Source organism: Oryzias latipes, chromosome 4 (genome assembly GCF_053564925.1).
Source record: "Oryzias latipes strain Hd-rR chromosome 4, Olatipes_Hd-rR_3.1".
In the NCBI taxonomy this organism is placed as follows: domain Eukaryota; kingdom Metazoa; phylum Chordata; class Actinopteri; order Beloniformes; family Adrianichthyidae; genus Oryzias; species Oryzias latipes.
In genome coordinates, this window is record NC_136240.1 from 4,443,128 (window position 1) to 4,466,893 (window position 23,766).

At 43.7% G+C, this 23,766-nt stretch overlaps 1 protein-coding gene across 1 annotated transcript; it reads right to left on the reverse strand.

Annotated features, from left to right (window-relative positions):
* Positions 1–23,589, reverse strand: hapln4 (hyaluronan and proteoglycan link protein 4). The gene is made up of 7 exons (XM_023953936.2): positions 23,184–23,589; positions 15,135–15,255; positions 3,267–3,456; positions 2,931–3,103; positions 2,697–2,812; positions 2,271–2,457; positions 1–1,110 (listed from the first exon to the last, which is right to left on the reverse strand). Exons 1-7 carry the CDS (start codon positions 23,184–23,186, stop codon positions 713–715), a joined length of 1,188 nt encoding a protein of 395 aa, XP_023809704.1. The 5' UTR covers positions 23,187–23,589; the 3' UTR covers positions 1–712.
* Positions 23,590–23,766: the final 177 nt, after the last annotated feature.

The following is a 23,766-nucleotide window of genomic DNA, read 5'->3' on the forward strand; positions in this document are numbered from 1 at the left end:
CATTTTCAAAGCCTTTTATTTCTTTTAAGTCATCCATTCATTGCATAGTTTCAAGTATACTTTTTTTTCATTAATGATAACCCATTGCTGTGACTGGAGACCCAGAGTTTCAAAGAGCAACATCTATTAGCAAAGGCAGCAGCTAGTCTCAGCCACAAAGAGCATGCTGATTTTAAGTTTAGACCAAAGTTATTTTAAGCAGTAAGGATCTACTTAAAGTGCAATTACTTTTGTGCAATATTTATGATTTGGCATCTTCAGCTAAGGAAAAGAAATAAGAAATAAGAAAAATACAACAAGTTAGCATCAGGGCTTCCAAGTATGAAACCCACTTGAAGGTTAACGCATTCTTTCTGTTTTTCCATCTCTAACCAATGTTTTTGTCTCATTTCTGAGTCTGTGGCGCTCAGAAGAGTCACAGTGGAACCAAAACACCATTCAAACATCTTTACGATGAGATTCATGAGGAATTGTCAGGCTGCTGTTTTATTCTGACAACTTTCACTTGATAGACGTGAGCGAACCTCTGCCCCATGTATGACAGGTGAGGCCCTATCATCATCATTAATATGTACCCCATACTTTAACTCAATGTTTCTCGTAACTCTGCTACTTCTTGTCTGTTGGTGTTCTGGGTTTTAAAGCGAATAATGGAGACTGCCTACAAGGTGACGGCTGCAGTCAAATGTAAAATTGAATGTATTTCCCGCTCTCAGTGTGTCAACTTTAAACCCCCCCCTGTGGCAGTCATGAGGAGGCTGTTGCTGCTCTTCCAACCATCAGCTGAGTTTTTTGCTTTTTTTACTTGATCTGCATTTTCTTCCTGATTCTTGCGGAAGCAGTAGACCCCATAGAGGCGAAACTTCTTATCAGGGAAGCCCAGGTGCCGCACGCCCGGATGAGGTCCTCCACAGCGAGTGCGAGGGTTGACGACGGGGTATCGAATGCTGCCATCCTCCAGCCATCCGGCCTCACAACGATCCAGAAGCTGAAACTTCCAAGCTGCATAGAGCTGGCCCACCTTGGCCAACACTGAACCATCTCGAATGCAAGCCTTCATCGCCTCCGCATAGTTAGTCTTCTTATAACGTTTGAGGAAGTACACTTTGCCTGCAGGTACACAAAGAAAGGTGAGAAGTGGTGCATGAATATGTGAAAAGGTGAGAGAAAACTGAGGAAAGGAATTGTCCATGAGGGGAAAAGAGAACAGAATAAAAGACAGAATCCCTTGAGACTGAAGGAGCCCCTAAGGCAGATTTTCTCTGTTTTTCTGGCCTCTGAGCCTGGTTGTGCTCAGAATATCAAATCGATACAACAGTAGCTGCTCAAAGTCAAAAAGCAGCAAATTCCAAATACCTCTAAAAAGCCTCAGAATTTGCTGCAAGGGACTGCTGCCAAGACTGACACCATTAAAACAGCCTTTCTTACAAAGCAGCAGAATTTCTGAGCAACGGAAAATATTCTGACAACCTTATCATTAAAATTGGCTCAGATATTGATTTTTTTTTCTCTCCATGCTTGTGTGGCTGGTGGCTGTTCTAAAGGTAGAGCATTGTGTCACCCTTCCTAGGGGTATTTTTAGTCGATGTCTTCCAGCTGGACTGAGGCACAGGACTGTTATGACCACTGCTGAAGCCCTCTGCTCACAACTGACGGGCCGCGGTAATTAACACTCAAGGGAAGAAAAACGTTTACACTTCCTGTTAAACCACCCTTTGCTCACTAAGCTTAGGTTGCTATTTTGCTCTTGCTTGTACTCTTCAAACAATATTTTGCTTTTTAAAAAGGTATTGTTTTTTCTAAGGTGTACAATCGCGTTCTTCAAGACTTCATTCACGTCTTCAGATTTCTTTCAAACGTGGGAAATTTGCCACAGACTGCCACATCTCAAGTCCCCATAAGACTTTAACAAACTTCATTGCAGTAAAAAAAAACTCTTCCAGGCTCATTTGAGTGTGTGAGCCTGAAGGTGGCGTGTTGAAGACTCTCTGTGGGAACGTGATGCAAATCAAAGCTTTGGGAGATGAAAGGCGATGTTTGACACCCTGAGGACTTCACAGCCGGGGTGGGACTGAGTCTACACCAACCTGATTTAGAACCAGCGGCCTGAGGAATCCAAGATCTACATTTCCTTTTTGTCTAGCACCTATGCTATTCCTGTGAGTTCATTCACACTCACAGGGTCATCTGTAGAAGGTCGTGTGGTCACAAAGGTTGCAGAAAATGAATGTGACACCTGTGCACACATCAAACTGCCTGCATGTTTTTACCGTTTAGCTTTGAAGTGAAGCAAAAGGCATCATAGCGCTCACTCTCCTTGTGCCTGTAGCCATAGTTACGAACCCCAGCCGGAGTGTCTTTACGGCCACACTGGTCTCTGGGATGGGAAATGGGGTACTGGACCGAGCCGTCGTCCAGCCACCCAGCATTGCACCAGTCTAATCCATCTAACCAGGCCTGTGAGGAAGAAAAATCAAGGTTTTTATTGAAAGTGAGAATATCCATGTCACATGTGTCTGTTATTATAACTCCTTTAGTCATGTGTGTGGATGGACTTTCTCACTGACAGCACTGAGTCATGTTTTGCCTCCTCTGTTCCCTGCTGTTGCTGAGGAAATGATCTGTGACGTTTTTGCATTGAAGCTGACGGACTGTGCCGGTGTGTTCACATGCCATACAGCAGAATGCAAACTCGCCTTGTGCAGCTGAGAATGAGAGGCGAGGATGGCATCCTGGTGTTTACAGGCATCTTCTGCCTGGTGGTAGTTAAGCTTATAGCGCCCCTCACGGGGGTAGTAGGGAAAAACCACCCCTACGGGGAAGGAAATCACACACCCTGTTGAGTTTGAGGCTTAAACAAGTTCCTATTCAAATTTACAAATGGTTATAAAATGTCAAAACTGTTGCTTCTGATGAACCTGATTCCTGACCTTCCAAGTCAAGGTTAACAAATCCTGTGTCATCTTCCATGTCGTTGGTGACCTCACACTCGTAGCGGCCGTAGTCTTCTAACGTGACATTCTGGATGATCACTGAAGCATCTCCTGGTCCTTCCTGTTCCAGGAACACACGTCCACGGTAGGAGCCAAATACCCGCTGTTGTCTGGGAAGATTGGAGACAAACACGCTTCATGAAAAAAAGAGACATGGTTTCAGAGGGAAAAAAAAGGTCATTTAGCAACGTTTAAATCCCATGATACTGAATGAAATATCACAAGTCAAGAGCAAAATCAAACAGGGAGTTTAAAAAAGGAGAAGGACTTTACTTTCCAAGTGCAACAAACACATCATCAAACTGCAAAGCATCCGTCACTTTGGTCCATTTAATCCGAATGCGAGCAGGATCTGTGTTTTCCGGCTCATGATGGAATCTGCAGGGCAGAGTGATGGAGCCGCCTCGATGAGTCACCACCTTACCTGGAGCTGTCTGCACAATCACAGCTCCAGTGTCGTCCTCTGAAAGATGTTTCACACATGTTAGAACACGGGTACACACTTATCACTGTTTTTTTCATGAATGGTACACAAGGTGGATTTAGATCAAACACTTAGACTCGTCTTTTAAAAAGAAAAATAACATCAAATGCATTAGCTACAATTACATTTAAATGGAGCTCCCAATTTCCCATAAACATAATTAAGAAGAAACCTGGCCACTCCTTACTATTTCATTCTTAAAGCTAACAAAGAATGAGCTGACTCAGACTTGATTGTGTGGCTCCTATAGATAAGTTATCCTCTGATCAGAGGGTTTCAAGATCAATTCCCAAATCCCACTTTACTCCTGCGGGTCTGGTGGGCACCATGCATTGCAGCTATCCATGTCCGTTTGTGTGTGCTTTTTAAAATTGTGTCACATCATTTCTGTTGATGTCAGACCTGCAACACAAGCTTGTAAACAAAAGGTAGAGGGCACGTTTGAACCCCCCCTTATATCAGTTAACTGCAGGGACGGGCACAGGATTTTAAAGGAGCAGGGGCTCAAAGTCCAAAAGGGCAGCAAAAACTAATGTTTTTGTCCTTTAACAATAAGGAAATGAAGTAAAATTTTCAAATAACCTACTAATAGATAAATTCTCAGCTACTGTAGGTGAAAGTAATACAATTGTCATTTCTTATATGTAAACAAATTACTTTTAGCATGACTCTATCAGGTGCAGCTCAGGCGGACACAATGGTGGAGTCAGGGAGTGGCAGAATCAGAGTCTTTAATATAATTTCAGGAGGCCATCCAAAAGAGGAATGATTCAGGAACAAAAAAGCTCTAAGAACTCTGGAGAGATTAAGGCTGGATTGCTCACAGTGAAAGAAAGACAATCTGGCACTGGCTTGAGAAAAAGCACTGCTTATATAGGGAAGACAATGAGGGACAGGTGGAGCACATTAGGGAGGAAGCAGATCACACAGCAGGAACTGGAAATTAAGACAGAAAAGACAGGACTTCAAAATAAAACAGGAAGTGACAGCCAGAGGGCTAACTAGTCCTGACAGACTCTAATCACTTTATCGTAGACTTGGAAAACATCAGAGCAATAAAACACTGGAGGCTATTTCTGCTGGCACAATGTGCTCCAGGTATAATCAACATGAACAAAGTTTAATATAGATGGTAATATTTTCAACACAGATATCCTACAACATTTATTCCCAGGATGCAGAAATTATTAATAATATTGGACGATATCATAATGTTGCTGTGAGGATTTTAGGCCTTAGTTCAGTTCTTCAGTGGTGTTTTTGGTCGTGTTCTCTCCTCTGTCAGTCACTCCAGGTTCATGTTCATCATCCACAGCTGTCTTCATTTCTGTTCATTGTCTTCAGTGAGTTGAATTGTCTGGTATTCAGTTCTACCTTGTCAGGTCATCTGTTTTATCTGCTTTTTGTTTCTCCACAGTTTTTGTCTTGTTTAAGTTGATTTATTAAATGTTTACGTTTCTGCCTCTAAGCCCAGTTTCCTCCAGTTCCTGACAGCTGAACCCAATGTGACTCTGGTTCTATGTTTGGATTCACAGCTAAATTCTATTTTGCATCTCATCCTTAGATGCAAAATAAAAAACACAGCTGACTTTAATTATACATCTGCAGCTTGTCATGTCCAGAAGTATTCGGACGACACTGCTATTGTGGCGTGTGTAAAGGGAGGGGGTGAGAGTGAGTACAGGGAGCTCATCACCAGATTCACCTCCTGGAGCAGGGACAATGGTCTTGTGCTGAACACATCAAAGACCAAGGAGATGATCATTGACTTTAGTAGGAAGTCCTCCCACCAACCAGTGATCATCGATGGTGGGGGAATCGAGGTGGTTGACTCCTACAAATACTTGGGTGTGCACCTTGACCACAAACTGGACTGGTCGGAGCAGGCTCATGCTCTGTATAAGAAAGGACAGAGTATGCTGTTCTTCCTGAGAAAGCTGAGGTCCTTTGATGTGTGTACTGACATGTTGCTCCTCTTTTATCAGTCGGTTGTGGCGAGTGCTGTCTTCTATGGGGTTGTGTGCTGGGGGTGGCAGTATGACCACAAGGGATTGCACTCGATTGGACAAACTGATTAAAAGATGTACATCTGTGATCGGGAGGAGGGTGGACTCTCTGGGATCTGTGCTGCAGAAGAAGATGAGGGCCTTGACTCAGAGCATCCTGGACAATCCCAGACATCCCTTGCACAGCACGATGTCTGGTCAGAGGAGCTCACGGAGTAATGGGCTCCTTTCACTGCGCTGCAGGACAGAACGCTTTAAGAACTCATTTGTCCCTGCAGCTATCAGGCTGTTTAATGAACCTGCCTGATGTGAACTGTCATTTTATTGTTGTTCAATGTGTGTGGTTGTGTGTTTTGCTACCGGACACCTGAATTTCTCCTTTGGGAGATTAATAAAGTTTATATCTATCTATCCATCTATCCTCTAAACACAGGTTTTTGTTGTGATTAGAAAGATTTTAATACAGATGATTGTGAAACTGAATGATACAGAGTTTAAAGAAGCCGATTCTAATTAGAAAACATTATGTCAAACAGATACACTTGGTGTTAAACCAGTAGTGAGGAAGCTATGAACTCGCCCTAAATACATTTATTTTGAAAATTCCCCTGGTGTTTTTATTGAACTTAGTACCAAACTTCCTGTCCCTGCACAATTTGTTCTGTGTTGAGTTGATGCGCCGTGTTCAGACACCTGGCTAAAGTAAAAGTGAATCATTGACTTATATAGAGCGTTTTTCTGAAAAATGAACCACATTTAAGCTCATTGAATTAGTGGACGGTGACTAGTTAGACCAGAACTCTCAGGTTCAAGTTGCTTCACTGTCACATCTCTTTAGTTCTCCGTAAGGCAGCAGTTTCTCTGGCTGTTCCCAGCTGTCCCTAACGATTTCTGAGCGAAGCTGCAAAGACAGAAGCAGCAGCTCAGAACCCCATAATACAAGATAACGGGTTCAATAGAAAACCAGGGGGGTTGTAGCCACATTTTTCTTATATCTTTAACAGAAATGTATTAATGTTAATACAAAAAAACCCTAGGGCCCTATGAGGGCACGTGTCTCGTCCACTGTCTCTTGTCCCACTTTCTGTGCCAGATCTTGACCCCTGCTTGCAAAGGTGGTCATTATCTGAAATTAAGCATCATCCAAACAGTAACTACCTTTAATTGCATTTTGGGCTTCAGTACAAAGTGAAAATGTGAATGTTTTAATAAGCAGCTGCAAGGGGCTTTTTACATTGTAGTGACCAGATAATGGCACCCACACCTGTTCCTGCCAGCCACCAATTAATCACTTCACTACATGCGGTTCTTTGTAAATGTATCAGCCCTGAAAGCATCAAGTTATCTTTGAATAAAACTCTGTGTTTGAAGAGTTGCTGCTATATGGTGTCATGGTAAAAAGCACCAGCTTGTTTTTTTGCACACAGACATTACTTGCTGCATAAAATCAGAAATAAAAGGGAACATTTCATAGGTGCTCAAGTGTGTGTTGTTTTTGTCTTTCACTTATGTTCAGGGTCATATTATGGACTCGGCCAGTGGGGCCAGCGCCCAGGAGCCCAAGGGTCTATGGGCCCAGGGGGCCCAAAGCAATGCAGATGCCGATGCCAATTGCAATGACATAGGTCCTCTATTGTCTAAGACAGGGGTGCTCATCACCCCGGTCGAACTTCAAGGACATGAGGGTAGATCGCAGGCCAGCAAAGATAAATAACAAAAAAATGTACTTCTAAAAAATCTGTCAGCGAATCAGAATCCTCACCGAGAAGTACGTGACATGATTGACATGCAGAACGGCCAATCGAACATCCTCTGAGACATACGTCACTGCACATGCAAATTCTGTCTGTCATCAGAAAGTCGCTACTAGCCCCGCAGCACATCAAATATGGCGTTTCATCTCTGCCATATATTCAACGAGCGCAAAGACAACTGAGCGGGTGTTTTCAGGAACTGAGTGAGGAACCTTACAACAGCGCAGGCGCAATTCTAACCAAGCGACCCCGTATTTTACAACTGCACGCCTGCAATCCTAACTGAGCCGTGATCCCGCGTGGTCAATTCTCCTTTGCGCCCTTGCTTGGATTTGCGCTCAGTGTTAAGGGGGCGTTTTTGTCACTTGGGGGGGGGGGGGGGGGGGTATCAGGGGTGTGTTTGTCACTTGGGGGCAGTAACCTTTCTGGTTGATCTGATTAGCCGAAATTTGCTGGTCAAATGCAGGGCGGGACTTTCATTTTTCAGAGCGGGGGGCTAACAGGCAGCTCTTGAGCTGTATGCGGCTCTCTGCCTTTTATCATATTTTCTATATACAGTACTTTCACAACCATAAGGCGAACATAAAAGTCTGTACGGAGTGGCCCTAATGTGTTTCTGGTTGATCTGATTGGCTGAAATTTGCTGGTCAAGTCCGGCGAGGCAGCGGGGCGGGACTTTCTTTTAGAGCAGGGGTGTCAAACTCATTTTGGCTCGGGGGTCACATTCAGCCCGTCTGATCTCAAGTGGGCCGGACCAGTAACATAAAAACAAAATAACAGCTTTGTTTTAGTTTTTATTACTCAGTTGGGGAAAATGCCTCAACTAACATAGTAGCCTAATAACTTGGGGCCGACACAGTGCCTTAAATGTAAATGTCAAAACCATTAAAAATTAAACTAAATTAAACCTGCTAACAATTGTGAACATAATCATTTAACCTCCTTTCTCTCCTTGAACTTTACCCAACCGTCAAAATCAGGATTCAGATTCTGTGCAGAAACACATTTACTGTCATTCAACTGTGCAAAACACAATGAAATGTCCAAGAATCTTTTCCTGGTTTGATGCCTGAATTTTGTGGCAACTGCTGCCTTATTCCTGACCTTTGATAGGATGCCATCAGTGACCAGACTGACATCACGTGACCAGTTCACTCCAAAATCGTCTGGCGCAGTAACTAGAGAGCTGACTATGTCATCAGCTGTTGTTGTGTCCATCAACTCCAGAAACTCAGCTGTGATGGTCTCTCTAACATCTCTAATAAATATACACAGCTATATATTTCTGTGATGTTGGTGTTTTCATAAATAGCAACCGAAAATGCAATAAATGACTGGATTCCTTCATTTGGCGTCCAAGTCTCCTTAGAGATGTTGGATCTGTAATCACAATCCTTGACAGACTCATTTTGGCAAAGGTCGACTGCGTTTGGGGCACAAGTTTACCTCTGAAAATGGTTTGGATGTTTGCACCAACGTGTTTACAATAGTTTACAGGTAGCTGTCACTGCTTCATCACTAATGTCAATGCTGCAGTGAATGCAGATGGTTGTTTTTCAGTCCAGCTAATAGTTGGTAATTCTTCTCTTTTCTTTTCTGCAAATGGTGAAACTTTTCTTTATAATGAGTCTCATAGTGGTGCAGAATGTTACATTCTTTGAACACTGCAACCTGTTGATGACATACCAAGCATGCAGGTTTTGTGTTCAGCTTTGTGGAAAAAGAAAAACTCCAGGTTCTTCCTGGAAAGCTCTTTACTCCACTTCACTTTTTGACAGCATTTTGGTCATAGGGTGTCACTACTGATGATCCTTATAGCAAGATAACAGCACTGAGGCTCACAGGGAACCAAAGTGAATCTTACCCAGACGAAGAGCTGTTAGGTTTTGCTTTTGGCACGTGCAGAGTTATGCTGTTTCGCGCGGGATCACGGCTCAGTTGAGATTGCAGGCGTGCAGTTATGAAACACGGGGTCGCTTTGTTAGAATTGTGTCTGCGATGTTGTAAGGTTCACTCACTCAGTTCCTGAATACGCAGCTCAGTTGTCTTTACGCCCTTTCACTTTATGGCAGAGGTGAAACGCCATACGTCAAGTCTTTGGCAGAAGACCACTCCGGACAACTGGAGGGTGCTGCCCCGTGAGTCTCCTTCTGCTGCATGCTATGTAGTCCCCCCCCCCCCCCCGCTTTCCCTTGCACGCGCTACTCACTGGGCCAGCAGACTTAAAAGCCATGCTCCCCCCATTGCACGGTTAACAGGAGAGCATGAAATATGATAGTCGCTGTTTTCTGTTTTTGTAATAAAACGGCTTATCTGTCAACACAAAAGTATCTTTGTGTAATTTTACTGTGTCGTTTTTTAATTATCAGTACATAAACAATGTAATGTATTAATAGTTCATAATACTATGTTTAATAAACGGCATTTTAGTCACAAAACACCATATATACATATATACACACACACATATATATATAGGTTGATCTTCAAGAAATTGTCATCTCAATAGTAGGTCACATGCCAAAAAGTATGAATACCCCTGCTCTAAGATCTTATGACAACTCACACTGTTACAGGGCATATCTGAATAGAACCAAGAGATAAGGGTGATTTGAATTGGGTGGGGGGAATAGGGATGCCAATTATAGGGCCCCTGGGCTATGGGGTACGGCAATCAGAGGGCCCCTGGGCCATGGAGGACAGCAATCAGAGGGCCCCTGAGCTGGCCCTGCTGTGTAAACAAAGTTTATATCATGTGGTATTCCACAAGGTAGTTGTTTGGGTCCACTTCTATTTTCAGTGTTTGTAAATGATCTGTTAACGGTTAACGGTTGCGCCAACTGAAGTGGCAGCAAGTTCGTGTAGCGCTGTGTTTTTGCTGTTAAAAGTAGCTTTTTGTGCTTTTTCTTCTCATCATTTTTGACCGAAATGTGCATCAACAAATACTCGAGAGATATCCTCCTTCAATTACGACACACATCGAACGGATGTAAACATCCGATTCCTCCGGAGATTAAGAAGCCCTTCCGTGGATGCCGTGCTGGGGCTAAACTAAAGGCTAGAAGGTGGAGAAACAAGCCCTTCGTCCCATCGATTATCATGGGGAATGTAAACTCTCTACAGAACAAGTGTGAGGAGCTGGTCGCCTTGATAAGAACTGACGAGGCATACCGTGTGAGTTTATATCTGCTCACAGAGAGCTGGCTGACTGACGTGATCCCCGACTCAGCTGTTAGCATCCCCGGCTACGCACTCGTCAGAGCGGACAGAGAGGTGGAACTATGCGGAAAAACGAAGGGCGGTGGACTTTTTGTGCTGGTCAGCAACAAGTGGTGCCATCCCGGTCACATTACGGTCAAAAGTAAGATCTGCAATCGTGATGTGGAGCTCTTGGTGATCGGTATAAGACCATACTATCTTCCACGAGAGTTTTCCAACGTAGTCGCCATCGTTGTTTACATTCCGCCGCGGGCGGACCCATCGTCAGCATGTGACGTCATCCAGGAAGTGGCTGTGAGGGCTCAGTCTGCACACCCAGAGTCGCTCATCATAATATCGGGGGACTTCAATCATGTTGATGTGAGCTCTCACTTAGGGGTTTTCACACAATATGTGAACTGTCCAACTAGACACAAAAACACTCTGGACCTGTGTTATGTGAATTTAAGATCTGCCTACACTGCAGTGGCTCTACCCCCCCTTGGTAGGTCTGATCATAACCTCATTCAGCTCAGACCATCATATAAGCCATCTGTGATGAGGCTGCCTAAGGCTACCAGATCCTTTAGGCAGTGGACTCCTGAGACAGCAGCCATGCTAAGGGACTGTTTTGAATCCACTGACTGGGACTTGCTGGTGGGAGACAGTGACAGTGACATCGATCAGGCTGTGGTGTGTGTCACTGATTACATCCACTTCTGTACAGATGTGGCAGTGCCTCTGAAAAAAGTACGCTGCTTTCCCAATAACAAGCCGTGGATTAAAAGCAGTATGAAGCACCTGTTAAACCTGAAGAAGCAGGCCTTTAAGACTGGTGATCGGCACAAAGCAAGGGTGGCTCAACATGATCTAAGAAGAGCCATAAGGCGCGCCAGGAGGGATTACAAATCTGGGCTTGAGATGAAGCTGCAGAATAAGAACACTAGGGAGGTATGGAGCGGCATGAGAACCATTACTGGCTTTAAGGAGAGGGGATGGACTGTGCCTGGTGATGTGGCCAAGGCGGATGAGTTCAACCATTTTTATAATAGGTTTGACTCAGTACACGCTCACCCATGCCCAACCATCAGTGACTCTTCCACCTCTGCTGCTGTGACTGTGACCGGCTCCCCTTTTCCACCCAGTGACAGATCCATGACTTCTGCTGCTTTGACTGGTTCCTCTACTCCACCAAGTGGCGGCTCCTACACCTCTGCGGCTGTGACCTGCTCTTCTCCTCCACCCAGCAGCGCCTGCTCCAGCTCCAGCCCTGATGCTGTAACACCTATAAGAATAGAGGAAGTGTGCATAGAGCTCAGGAGGCTCAATGGTTGGAAATCTGCTGGTCCTGATGGAATATCACCACGGTTGCTAAAGGACTGTGCGTCAGAGCTGGCGGTGCCTCTTCAAACCATCTTTAACAGGAGTCTTCAGACAGGATGTGTCCCTGGCTTGTGGAAGACCTCATGCCTTGTCCCAGTGCCCAAGGTGACAAGGCCTGCAGGGATGAAGGACTATAGACCAGTTGCCCTAACATCTGTCATAATGAAGACTTTTTAGAGGCTACTACTCCGGAGGCTCAAACCCCAGGTGGAGGGGGCGCTGGACCCCCTTCAGTTTGCCTATCAGGACAGTATGGGAGTGGAGGATGCAGTCCTTTATATGGTCCATAGGGTGCTCTCCTTTCTGGAAGGGACTGGCAGCTATGTGAGGGTGATGTTTTTCGATTTCACAAGTGCCTTTGATACAGTCCAGCCTCAGCTGCTGAAGAGGAAGCTTGAGAGGATGGGAGTTGATCCAGGTTTTGTTCGCTGGATCCACAACTATCTGACTCTTAGGTCACAGTTTGTCCGACTAGGAGACTGTGTATCTGGGACATTGAGGAGCAACACCGGAGCACCACAGGGAACTGTACTATCGCCTTTTCTCTTCACACTCTACACTGCTGACTTTAATTATGCATCTGCAGCTTGTCATGTCCAGAAGTATTCGGACGACACTGCTATTGTGGCGTGTGTAAAGGGAGGGGATGAGAGTGAGTACAGGGAGCTCATCACCAGATTCACCTCCTGGAGCAGGGACAATGGTCTTGTGCTTAACATATCAAAGACCAAGGAGATGATTATTGACTTTAGTAGGAAGTCCTCCCACCAGCCAGTGATCACTGATGGAGGGGGAATCGAGGTGGTTGACTCCTACAAATACTTGGGTGTGCACTTGACCACAAACTGGACTGGTCGGAGCAGGCTCATGCTCTGTATAAGAAAGGGCAGAGTAGACTGTTCTTTCTGAGAAAGCTGAGGTCCTTTGATGTGTGTACTGACATGTTGCTCCTCTTTTATCAGTCGGTTGTGGCGAGTGCTGTCTTCCATGGGGTTGTCTGCTGGGTTGGCAGTATGACCACGAGGGATTGCACTCGATTGGACAAACTGATTAAGAGATGTGCTTCTGTGATCGGGAGGAGGGTGGACTCTCTGGGATCTGTGCTGCAGAAGAGAATGAGGGCTTTGACTCAGAGCATCCTGGACAATCCCAGACATCCTTTGCACAGCACGATGTCTGGTCAGAGGAGCTCACGGAGTAATAGGCTCCTTTCACTGCGCTGCAGGACAGAGCGCTTTAAGAACTCATTTGTCCCTACAGCTATCAGGCTGTTTAATGAACCTGCCTGATATGAACTGATATTATTTTGTGAACTGTCTTTTTACTGTTGTTTGTTGTGTGTGGTTGTGTGTTTTGCTACCGGACACCTGAATTTCTCCTTTGGGAGATTAATAAAGTTTATATCTATCTATCTATCTATGTTCCACGAGCTCAGAAATGCAGCAGTGGTGTTATGTGCAGATGACGCAACTTTATTCTGTCCATCTGCTACTGTTCCAGGGCTCAATAAAACCCATACAGAATCAACTGAATTCAATTACCAATTGGGTTAAGTGAAATAAATTGTAATACATTGTTTTTGATACAAAATATTTGAGTATTGACAATAGTTTGGTTGAACAAGTGACTAAAACCAAGCTTCTGGGCATTAAATTGGATGATCAGCTCTCTTGTACAGATCAGATTAAAAAAACAATGTCTGCAGTGGTGCTGGGTAGTTTATTTGTCGTGTCGTTGGCCACCCGAGGTAGACTGGCTGTAGACAGGTTGCAATCAGTGCTGACGACCAGAGATTTTCAGCGGTTGGCGACGGGGGCTGGTATGGGATGTCCAGGTGCAGGAGCAGTGTTTGTGATGTTGGGTTGAGTGGATAAAAGGGAAGCTTAGCAATGTCATTGGCAGCAAAAGACAGGATGATCCAGGCCAAGAGAAGCCAAACACACACTGTAGCAGCAGACAAATCCGCAGGTAAGCTAGCTCACACACACGGTATGTATGATGATCTGAGCTCAGACGTTCACTAATCCAAGTGACAAACCGCAGATAATTGCAAAAAGGTGATATTCGTGGAAAAGTACACCTTGGCAGCAAGAAATATAATCCACAGGTGCAAGAAGGGGGTTAAAAATGCCTTAAATGAAGTCCAGGGAGCAGCAGCTGCCAAAAGGCACAACTACTCATTAAAACCCAGAAGAGATTTCAGTCTACGTTGTCATCTATGTCCATGTATTACCTTTGGCACACTAAAGAACGGTTTTTACTCAGTTATCTTTGTATCTCAATTTCTTCCCTGAAAACGACTCGGTCTCTAAGGCAATGGCTTTCGCTCCTTGTGGGTGCCACCCATTTCCTGATGTCAACCTAGACCAGCGTGTCTACATTTACCCCCTGAAAACAAACAACATCCAAACTTTTTCAAAGATGGATTTGCATATTGGTGCAAATACAGTAAAGCGTTTTAGCCAATCACTTTTATCTCCATGGAGAAAGTGTGTGTGTGTTTGTTTGTGTTAGCCTGGGGGCGGTGCTGGCAGCGCAGACTCTTCCTGGAAGGGGCTGTTCTCATGAAACTGTGTCTCAATGTGAGAACCCGCTCGTTTTGTGGATTGGGATGGGCTGGTGCTCATAGAGCAGGGTTTTAAGAGGATTACTGAGAAAAGAGTGACTCAAAATACTGCTTTGGGGTTGTTTTATGTGTGAAATGAACTTCATAATAACACTTAAAAGCTCGAAAAAGTTGATTTTGCATGATATAGGCCCTTTAAGTCAATTACTTATCAAAGAGAGAATAACATCTTTTGATGTCTATTTCCAGCAGCATTCATCACACATCTCAAAGTTCACGTTTGTGTCAAACTTGTTACTTCACAATGACAACTTCCTGGTAGCTCCACCGCCCCCGGATTTCAGCAGATTGGAGCAGATGTGTGGGCATGATGGACGTGCAGCTGATAAATCTGCAACAAACGAGACATCAGGGGTGGGCGATTCCAGGCCTTGAAGGCCGTTGTCTTTGCATGATTTCCAGATATTCTTGCCCTACTCATGGCTGATTAGCTGGTTCATGATGTCTCCATTCCATTTCCATTTTTTATTTAAGCCGTGAGGTATTAAGCCATTCTGAAGGGAATAGAACTCCAACCTGATGCACCAAACAGTGTGGGTGGCTTTGAGAGGACATTTTCCCCTAAATTAATATTTTGTCTGACTTGCCATAGTTTTACGAGATAAAAAATTGAAGCCTTCTATATTTATGGTTGTTACTTTTGCACAGGAAAAGTGTAGAAACTAGAGACAAAGTGTGAAATCAACTTACCGAGAACGTGCACTACTCTTCTGCTTCCCTGTTCTGCAGGCATAGCAGACACTGAGAGCACAGAGGACAGGATCAACACAGAGAAGAACATTTTCCCGAAGACCAGCAGCTGCCTTGACAACTGCAATGAAAAAAAGACAAATGGAGGCATGGCAGATTGCTATGTAGAACGATATTATAGTACAGCGGTTGGTCAAATGTCAATGTAAAAATAGAATCCACCCTCAAACCCCAGTACTCTACTAACCCCCTCACTTCAACCCAGCCTGAACACAACAGTGGATCAGGTGAGAAGAGGCTATGAATAAAGACATGGGAAGCATGAGCTTCAGACTCCAGCTCTGCCAGGTCTTACTGTACATTTTTAACCTGAGCCTCAGTCTGAAGAGGCTTCCTGTCCTGTGGAAAATTTCTAGTATGGATTTCGTTCCTAAAAGAGCACAGGCAGGGAGCCAAATCTTTTCTGACCCGTGTCTCTAGCATCTCACACAATGAAGATCATGGAGCAGTTAATTCTGAACCACTTCTGACCCCTGGCCAGTCACAAACAAGACCCCCTGCAGTCTGTGCTTTGGGGCTGGGGCCTGGACTTGATCCGGGGAGCGGCACTTTCTTGGCTCCTCTCTCTTTGTGTGAGGTGGGGGGTAGGGGGCCTGGGGGGTCAGCGCTTCGGGGCATGGGGCCCCTGGGCTGGGGAGACCTTGACCCTATGCTGGGGGCTGGAGGACGGTTGTTTCACTAACCAGTGGCCAGTCTATCAGCTGTCCCCAACTTGCCCCATTCCTTACATAGTCATTTATTAGGGTGATGGGGAGGGGGCTGCGATGCACCTTAGAGGAGCTACTTGGAAGTGGTCCCCCTCCCATGGTTGCCGTATGGAAATGGGCCCAAGTTCTCTGGCACAACCATGAGCTGCGGATCACATCACATCTGAGCCTGGGGGTGTCTGTGTCCCTGTGGTGTGGGTTCTGGTCCTTGCCCTCAACTGCCAGCCTTCTCCAAAAGTCCAACTGTGGGAGTGCCTGGTCGGACAAAGTTTACTAGACACCTTGTGGACCCCCAATTCTCTTGGGCATCCTCCTCCTGGGCAGGGGTGGCTGGCCCCTGCCTTGCTCTCTCCTGGACCAACCGTGGGCTGGGTGGGTGGCTGCCTGGAGTGTGGGGCAGGTCTCCATTGGGGTGGCTCGTGCCTGGGGTTGGGGGATGCTCAGAACTCCTGGGGTGGTGGTGGGATGCTTGTCTGAGGCTGGGGGTGCTTTCCTGGGCCCTCCCAGCATGGTTGGGGGTCTGCTCTTCTGGTTGGGCTGGAGCTTGCACTCTCTGTTCCCCTGTGCCTCCCTGCTCTCTGGTATTAAGGGCACTGTGGTGATCCTGCTGGCCCTGGTCTGGGTGGCGGATGTGATTGCCCGGAGGGCAGTTTATCTCTATCTGCCACCATGCGGATGTTGGGGGATCCTGGCTGGGGGCTTTGGTGTGGGGATGACTGGGCACTCTCCCTCCTTCTTTTTACATTCCATCCACCACCCCAGAAGAATAAATAATATATATATATATAATTATATATATTTAATAAGATAAATAATCCTTCCAGCACAGGCGCTATCTCACCTTTGCACCAATAGTTTGCGTGAATGAAATGTTTCACAGGTGTTAGTTTGAATGCATAATTATGCGTGTGGAAACATTAGTTGTATTATGTTCATGTTTACCTATTTGTATGTGAACATTACTGGAGCAAAAAGGTCTATAACAAACCTCTCTCTTCTGCCCTCTTTTAATTTTCCATCCGGTCCGACAAAAAACTGTTACAAATATAATTAATATTAATAACGTTTAGCCTAAATTATAAAAGGGATTTATTCACATATACATCTGGTATGCCCAAAGACTCATAACACCCTGTTGTAAAAGTATATGTCCAACACAAGCTTCAGCTCTCATCTGTTTCCTCAGCTGTTTGACAGGACAAGTTAAAAAAATTATTTAAAAAAAGACCCCTGCAGTGAGCCAGGTGTTGAAGTATGCTGTCATCTACTTAATGCAGAGATTCCCACTGTACCTTGAGGAACCTAGAAGTACAGGGATGTTTGTGTTTCTAGACGACTCCAGTGCTTTGACACCATTAGTTGTTGTGCTCAGATGTAGACACGAGGTGTCGATATAAGTTATATAATAGGAGAAGAAAAATAGGTGCTGCTTGCCCTGTCGACATGTGACTGTGTTTGCAAAAGTGCAGAGTAAAGTTTCTAGAGGGATGCACTGTCTGTTTCCAACAACTCCTAAACGTAACAATTTTGTAGACTGCTTTGAACTTAACCTCAATGTCACCAAGACAAAGGAGACTATGATCATCTTTCAAAACAAGCTTTCTCAGACTCCAGTGACAAACATACAGGGACTTGCCATAGAGAAGTGTGAATGTCTATCAGGGTGTTCACATCAACAGTAAACTGGATGGGTCAGGAAACACCACTGTTATACACAAGACGGGCCAAAATTGCCTCAGCTTCCTGAGGAGACGGAGGTCCTTTGGTGTGTGAAGACACTTCAGTTGCAACGGGAACTTTCTACATTGTGGTTTGGTGTACTGATGGAATAACAGACAGGGACAGGAAGAAGTTGGGCAAACTTATAAAGGCGTCTAGATGCATCCTGGGGTGTCCCCTAGACCCCGTTAACTTTGTGGAAGAGAAGAGGATGCTAGCAAAGCTGTTGAGGATACAGAGCAATCTCTCCAATCCCTTTGTACGAGACAGCAGGGGTGACTAGGAGGTCCTTTAGCTGCAGACTCCAGCTCAGTCTGGGCAAAAAAAGAACAGCACTCCAAATCTTTTGTCCTAACAGCAGTCAGACTGTAGAGAACAACAACTAACACTGTGTTTCTCTTTCCTTTGCTCCCATACACTCTCTTTGAGCAGCAGTTCTTCTTTCTGCAATGGTGACTGTTTTGAGCGGCTCTTCTCATGTCCATAAATATCAGTATGTAATATGTCTAAAATTCTTAGTCATCCAAGGAACGTCGTCTTGAAGCTGAGTATTGAGATCTGTAGATGGAAAAAAATGTTGGTACCCTATGGTTGATTTAAAGAAAAACTCTAATTTTTGAAGTAATAATAAATAGATATTCAGAGTTTGCTTTTTATCCATGCTTTAACAGAATCGTTTACAAAAAATACACCATAAAAGAGGCCTTTAAAAAATTACAATACCTTGAACTAAATATTTTGTTGCACAACCTGTTGAGGCCATCACTGCAATCAAGCGGTTCCTGTAACCGTCAATGAGACTCCTGCACCTGTCGACAGGTATTTTGGCTCAATCCTCATCAGCAAACTGCTCCAGCTATCTCAGGTTTGAAGAGTGCCTTTTTCAGACGGCACGTTTCAGCTCCTTCCAAAGATGCTCAATGGGATATAGGTCAGGGCTCATAGAAGGCCACTTAAGAATAGTCAAATGTTTTCCTCTGAGCCATTCATGGTTTTCTTGAGCTTTGTGTTTTGGGTCATTGTCCTGTTGGAAGACCCCTGACCTGCGACTGAGGCCAAGCTTTGTAACGCGGGCCAGCACATCTCTCTCCAGAATCCCTTGATAGTCTTGGGATGTCAATGTACTCTTCACAGATTCCAAGCACCCCATTACAGAGCATCCTCCATGTGTCAGGTTTTGTTGAGGACAGCCAAAAGAAGCAAACCCAAGAGTGAAGGAAAAATAGTATTTTGAGTAAGTTCTAGTCTGGAGCATGCAGATCTGAAGGAGCATGAATAACTCCCACCAACAGAGGGAGCAGAACTTGGTAGTGTCACCGCTGAGTCAGGAGAGGAACTCAGCAGACAGAGCGGAGTGGGGAAGCGAGCCTTGATGCTGGTGAAGTTCAGGAAACACTGGAAAAGCCTCGGAAGAGGATCTCCACTTTATAAAATCAATAGGGGACTGTTGGCTGCGGCTAAAATCCAGGAAGATGAGGAAACTGAGGCGAGGCAAGACAATGGCAAGGCAAGAACTTGACGATCCGTGCAGACTTGCACAGAAAGTTAGCAGGATGGCTGGAAAAAAGCACAGTAACTGACGTTCTGGCAATGAGTAAGGCACTGGAGCGAACTTATGAAGGGGCATGACCATTTCCATGTTTCTCTCATCTGATTGAAGGACATTCTCCCAGTAGCTTCATGGCTCATCAACATGTAGCTTAGCGATTTACAATCTGGCTGGCATGATCAATGAAGTCTATGACATCATAAGGTCCTTTGGTGTCTTACACACAGCAACGGGGCCCTCCTTGGTCATCTCTCATAAGTCCATGTTGGCTCAAACAACAACGGATGGTGAGATCTGCCACTGATGTTTCTTGATCTTGAAGTTCACCTTCAATCTTATTAGAGGTTTGTCTGGACTCGTGGGTTTCTGTTCGTATGAACTGTCTCTTTGATTTGACATCAATTGTCCTCCTGCGGCCATCTCCAGGGAAGTTGGCAACAGTCCCATGGATCTTAAATTTCTTTATCATGTTTTTAAATTTTGTCACAGGAACATCAAGCAGCTTGAAGATGGTCTTTACTTTTGACTTTCCTGTCCATGATTTTCTTTCTAAACTCCCGGTTCAACTCTTTCCTTCGCTTCCCCTGGTCCATGTTGAGTGTGGTACACACCATATCACCAAACAGCTCAGTGTTTACCTGTGACTACCCTTACATAAATCCAAAGATTGAACTTTAATGTTTATTAGTGGACTGTTACGGCTGTGGCCGTAATATTGTTTTATTTGTATATTTGGAGTTTTTCTGTACCTGTTTTCTTTGGTTTTCTGCTGCAGTGGGAGGTTTTTGTCTTTCCTTTCTCTTTCACTCCTATTGTTGTGTGCAGATTGGAGGCCACAGTGTCCGGAGCACCTGATTGGCTGTGGACTTCCAGCGGCAGCTTTAAATACTGCCTCATCATCTGTTGGAGCCCCCTCTCTCCAACTGGCAGCAGCAGAGCAATTTTGACAAACATTGTTAGAGGCTTTGGTCCTTGTAATCTGGGTTTGGTTGTTTTTTTTGTATAGCTTTGAGTTTGTCATTGTAAATAAATCCCCAGTTTAATTTCAGCTATAATCTCACTTTGCAATCATAATATTCTCTAGTACCTGATTAAAATTGTTTTTTATGTTTATACTATACTATTGATGGGTAAGAAATGGTCTTTTTACCATTATCATTGTTTAAATATATGTTTAAATGTATTTTTAAATACTTACTCAGTTTGACCTTTTTATCTTTTTAGAAACAGCTCTGTGTTTTTCTCATCTGCTTCTCCTCCCCAGCTAGGATGAGGAGGTTTACGACACACTGTCCTTAGCTGACAAGGAATGCAATTTAAACTGAAAACACTCCCAAGTGGTTAATTATACGACACCCCCTAATGAACTTTTCAGTTTGTTTCTTTGTTTGGAAATTGTAACCTCCTACTTGGATTCTTAATAAAAGGAGCACGAGTGGAGCAGTCCTTTGAGGAGAAAGAAAAGGGTGCTGGAAGACCTCCGTCACACTTGCTTCTTCTCCCTTGTATACAAGAAACTTACTTGCTGTTGTGGTTTGTGGTTGTTATTGTGTTTCTCTTTATTGTCTAGATGCATTTATCTGATAACTATCTTCCTAATTTGTTCAATTCATTTATTGGTCTAATTTTTTGCTTGTTTGTCACTAAGAATGATGTGCACTGTGAGATGTCTGGCTTCTTATGATGCTGCTGTAATGACCTCATTTTCCTCCATGGTCAATGAGGTCTATTAGATTATAATTTTAGTGAAATCTGCATTGGAAAGCCAACAAAACAAATGATTTTTAGAATCAGAATCAGAATCAGAATCACTTTATTTGCCAAGTACAGTGCATGTACAGGAATTTGACTTGGTTACTTGTGCTCTCGTGCAACCTAGCAAGGTAAAAAGGATAAATAATAAAGATAAATAATAAAAAGAAGGTAGATGTAAGGTGGCTATATGAATATACATTTAAGTAAAACTAAGACAAAATATTAAGACATTTTTAAGACACATATTGCTACCCTACATTCAACATGAATAAAAGAGGGATTTGCAGTCAAGTGAAGCTAATAAAATGATCATAAGTAAATGCTCATCAGCTTGTGAAATAACTCATCTAAAGAATTTGAAGTTGATGTTACACCCTGCTGACCTTTGTTTAACTGAGTCTGTATGTCATTATGCAGTTAGTTGACCTTCAAATCTTGTTTCTCTCATGAATTCTTTAGGATTATATGTAAAAAATAAAAATGGCTCAGTGCAGTGCTATTACTGGTGTTTTCCAAAAAGTGCTTTAGATCCTACAATCACATTTTGACCGAACACTGAGCTTTTATTTTTAATATTTTGGTTGAAATTGTTGTACTTTGTAACTGCTGAACTTTCCCCAAAGTTCACACATTCGGTTCAGTAAAAGCTTTTCTATAGAGCACCTGAGTCACTAGTCCCAGAAAACCATGTAGGTATTTGTTCTTCATGAGTTTTAGTATTTTTCTCACAGTGAAACTAATATTCACATTGTTTTACTTTTGTTTTTATACCTGTTCAGTTCATTTTGACCGAAATAGGCTAAACCAAATCCAGCAGGCATGCCAGAGCGCACATAGCATACCGTCCAGGACAGCAGTAACTTTACCATTTGTGTTCATCAACTCCTGTATTTATATATATAGCATACAGCCTATGTATGACACATATATGTTCTAAAAATGATTTTTAGCAGTTCAATACTGTGGAGCAAACAGGTGTGTTTCCTTTTCGCTAATACAGGCAGAGATAGTTATTGATGCCAAAGATGCACCAGTTTGTTCAATCTGTTTGGGATTATAAAATCCTTCTCACGCACTAAACAGTGCAACACTCTGCTATGAATTTTTTTTACAAGTCTTAAAGCTCTGTGTATTTTCAGGTCTCAGCTGGTCCATCTTAACATCATATGATGCAAAGTATTTACAAATAAAACCGTCAAACTCTTGCAAGTCAAAAGATTGCGAGAGGTCTGTCTAATCTAGATAAAAAAGTAGAAAATGAAAGTAACAAGAAGGACTTTGAAAACAGACCAAACTGAAATGTTGTCCTTGGTTTTGGCGGATTAACATTTTCACCTTGTAACATTCAAAGTCAGTGGAAGGCTTATGATAACTGTGGCAACTTTTTTTTGGTGTCATAGGCACCTTGGGGAGAGTGAAAAGGCAAAGAACATTCAAGAATTTTAGTGAAAGATCCAAGATTTTTTTTTTGGTTGCCTACAGCATTTTACAGCTCAGTGCCCCATCTGCATGTCTCTGGTCTTTATGTAAATAGAAATCAAAACAGTGGTTGGAAGACCAAGTAAAGACTGACAGAAACGCTGTCCTAGAACCTCAAAGATGCACATAAACAAAAGACAGAAAAGTCCGTTTTGCTTATTTATAGTGAAAGCATTGTGTCCATAGTTGCACCAACATGAACTTAACAAGAAGGTTTAACTTGTTTTACTTCTACAGTACAGGAACCCCATTCTGCAGAGCACAGCTCTCAAAGCATGCTCAGGTCTAGATGTTGGTTTGTTGGTTGGTTTTCAATGGAATGTCCCTATTCACTTTTCGTAACATCCCTTCGGGAGTCACCACAGCAAATGAGCACGGGTGGTTTGGTAGAGGTTTTTACAGACTTGGTTCCTCTTGTGTCTTCATGGTCTGACAGTAGCCGAAGGGTCTTGGCCCAAAGACCCATACTGGATTATGGGAGCTGGTTGGTTTCCAATTGAATGAAGTTGTAAAATAACCAAAACAAAGTTGTCTAAAAGTCCTTCTGCAGATATATGCATTGCCAGCATCACATGTGAATAATAAGAGTCATCACTGCTGCAGTATGTAAATACTTTGTGTAATTCAGGCCTCAGTGATCACAGATGCAAAAACAGCTATTTGCATGCACATTGCACACAGTAAACATCCCTGCTAAAAGGTTAGCCCAGTTATCATCTCTGCAGCTGCAGAGACATGAAACACAATAAGCTGCAGAGCACAGACGTCATGTCAACTTACCATGTCTGTCACAGCAGGAGTTAAAGCAGGCGTTCCTCTGTGAATTCTCCCAGTTCTTCTTCAGGCTGAATGCTGGTCTGCAGCAGCCCCTTCTTCTCTCCCCGCCTCCATCGCTGCTTTCTTTCACTGCAGGGGAGACACCAGTTTGTGGGTCTTGCAGTGCTCTAGTGACGCAGCGCTTTTGACTGCACTGTGCGACTCTGTCTTTTTGTGAACTACTGCAGTTCCTCAGTGCCTAATTTTGTTGCTGGCTACTAATAAAAGTAATTACTAAAATTGACAGATTAATAACTATTAAAAAAAAAAGGCTTCAGGCTTAAAAGTTACACTTTGAGGAGGTAAAAACATTCAAAGTTCCCCTCTGACAATTTTTTCAAACGTTCCCAGTGGTGTTTTAATTATGATTAGGACGTTTTTGACCAAAATCTCACAACTAAATATAGCTTGACACAAGGGGGGGGCATACCAACTCTCAGTCTTTATTCTCAAAAGTTTCTCTTTAGTGATAAAAAAACAGTGAAAAGTTGCATCTTTTTGAAAAATGTGTGGAACGACAAAACGAATGTGTGAACCAGACCCTGCT